Below are 2,150 nucleotides of genomic sequence, written 5' to 3'. Positions count from 1 at the left end.
GGAGCCATAAAATAATCATCAGTAATTAATCATTAAAAGTTATTTGTTGTTTCCGTTTAGTCATGTTAGCTGGTTAGGTAGAATTTCACAAGCGAAGAATTTGGAGCTTCATCAATTCCATGGCAGGTAACTCATCAAAGATACTTAATTGGACCTTAAGGAATTTCATTATACATTTGAAGCGTACTTTGGGGAATAAGGACACCATTATTCATCTATTCAGCATAGGAATATTTCAACTTTCTCAAGTATTTGCTTTAATTAACAGGCCTACTCCTGTTACCATCTCTAGTGCCTTTAGTGCCATTTAATTAAAAAATTCTCTATTATACTTCTTACATCTTTTCCTAAAATTTAAGTTCTGGTCACTGATTGATTTCTCAGACAAACATCTCTTTCTTTTTCCTTTTCTTCTTCTGCTCTGTAGTCATTAAAAAGTGGGTAAAGAACTCCTGATCACTCCTCTAGGAAGAAGTTATTCATCACTTCTTTTTTGTTCCATCTATTCTGTCTGTAGGGACAGCAAGTGTTCAATATTTCTTCCTTTCTTGGTTAAATTCATAAGCAGAACACCCTCAGGTCTCATGGACACGTCTGGAAAGCCACAGGAAGCTGATATTCCTCAACTTTTTTATTCCGTTTCCATTGAAACCTGTTGAAAGGTGGAAACATCTGTTTATTTGCATTACAGCTGCCACATTATGATGTCATAATGTGTTTCACAACCGACCAATCAATGCACACTGTAGGACCCTCACCTTCCCTTTCCTTCTTTCTTTCATTCTTTCTTTTTCTCTACCTCTTTTTTCTCATTGCTTTTCCTTTCCTTTTTTTAAACTTTCCTGTTGTTTCTAGCTTTTTTCTTCTTACACTCTCTCTCCCTTTCCTTATATTTTTTCCTTATTCTTTCATATAGCATTTCCCATGTTTTATCTCTCAATATTTCCCTAAATTCTTTCTTTCTTTCTTTTACTTTTTTGTTTCGTTGCAACATGAAACATTTTTTCTTCATTTTTCTTTCTTTTTGAATCTTTCCTGTTGTTTCTGTCATTTTTTTCTTTCACACTCTCTTTACTTTTCTTTTTTCCTTTTCCTTTCATCCTGTATTTTCCATGTTCTTGGTATTTCCAGTTCTCTGTATTTTCTTTGTATTTTCTCTGTATTTTCTTTCTTTCTTTCTTTCTTTCTTTCTTTCTTTCTTTCTTTCTTTCTTCTTGTCTTTCTTTATTCCACGCTGCCTTCCTTTACTCAACTCCTTCCTTTTTTCCCCTCTTCCTTCCTTTCACCCTGTATTCCCTCTACCCTCATTTTATTACTTTTATCCCTCCATCAGTTCCAGCTCCTTGCACACACACTCTACATTTCCTTCAGCGGGTTTCACTCTCTACCCGTCTTTTTATCTGTACAATGGCAGCCTTGTTCCCTTGTTTTTTTCCACTATAAGATCATTCGTTTTTGTAATATCCGTCTCTCGTTCTCAAGTGAATGGCGCAAACATATACACAACATAAACACTGCAGACTGTATGTATTACCTCATATCTCTTCTATTCTCTAAAATTCATCATTTCCATATCGCACCATCCCTCATGCCTGAGTCTAAGGTCCTAGAGTGTTTGTTTGTGTTACGTCCTCTGGGATGCTGTTATCGTTGACTTTTCACTTTATCCTCGTCTTTCATCAGTTCTCATCTGAATACACTCATCCTTCTTCCTCCTTTTCTCATCTCTAAGGTCTTTATATCGTCTCTGAGATCCTCTTATTCATCAAGCTATTATTATTATTATTATTATTATTATTATTATTATTATTATTTTCATCCTCTGTTCTGTCTCTACAGTCCTCTTAAGGACAACGAGCTCTGGCTGTTTGCCAAATTCCACAGCGACAACATGTAAACACACACACCAGAGAACCATTATCTTTATCTTGAATTAATATTCTCGACCACTTTCTTGCACCCAAGGTCCTTATAAGGACGAGGAGCTCTGGCTGTAGTGCCGCAGTACCAAGCACTCGTATTTAGGGGATGATCCAGACGCAGGAGAATTCGAGGTGCTTCCTGATGCCACAGAATCTCTAAACGGCGAGGGAGGAGTCAGTGCCAGAATGTCCTCCATCTCTCCTTTCGGAGCCTGGGACTCGTGGACC

At 37.0% G+C, this 2,150-nt stretch overlaps 1 protein-coding gene across 1 annotated transcript in view; it reads right to left on the bottom strand.

Annotated features, from left to right (window-relative positions):
- Nucleotides 1–952: 952 nt before the first annotated feature.
- grm5b (glutamate receptor, metabotropic 5b) overlaps nucleotides 953–2,150 on the bottom strand; it is a 41,549-nt gene continuing 40,351 nt past the window's right edge. The window contains exon 9 of the mRNA XM_058414135.1: nucleotides 953–2,150. This exon is cut by the window's right edge and continues 720 nt beyond it. Coding sequence (XP_058270118.1) covers nucleotides 1,970–2,150 — 181 coding nt within the window. The 3' untranslated portion in view covers nucleotides 953–1,969.

This window comes from Hemibagrus wyckioides, linkage group LG17, assembly GCF_019097595.1.
Source record: "Hemibagrus wyckioides isolate EC202008001 linkage group LG17, SWU_Hwy_1.0, whole genome shotgun sequence".
Taxonomy (NCBI): Eukaryota; Metazoa; Chordata; class Actinopteri; order Siluriformes; family Bagridae; genus Hemibagrus; species Hemibagrus wyckioides.
This window is presented reverse-complemented; position numbering and strand designations above follow the sequence as displayed.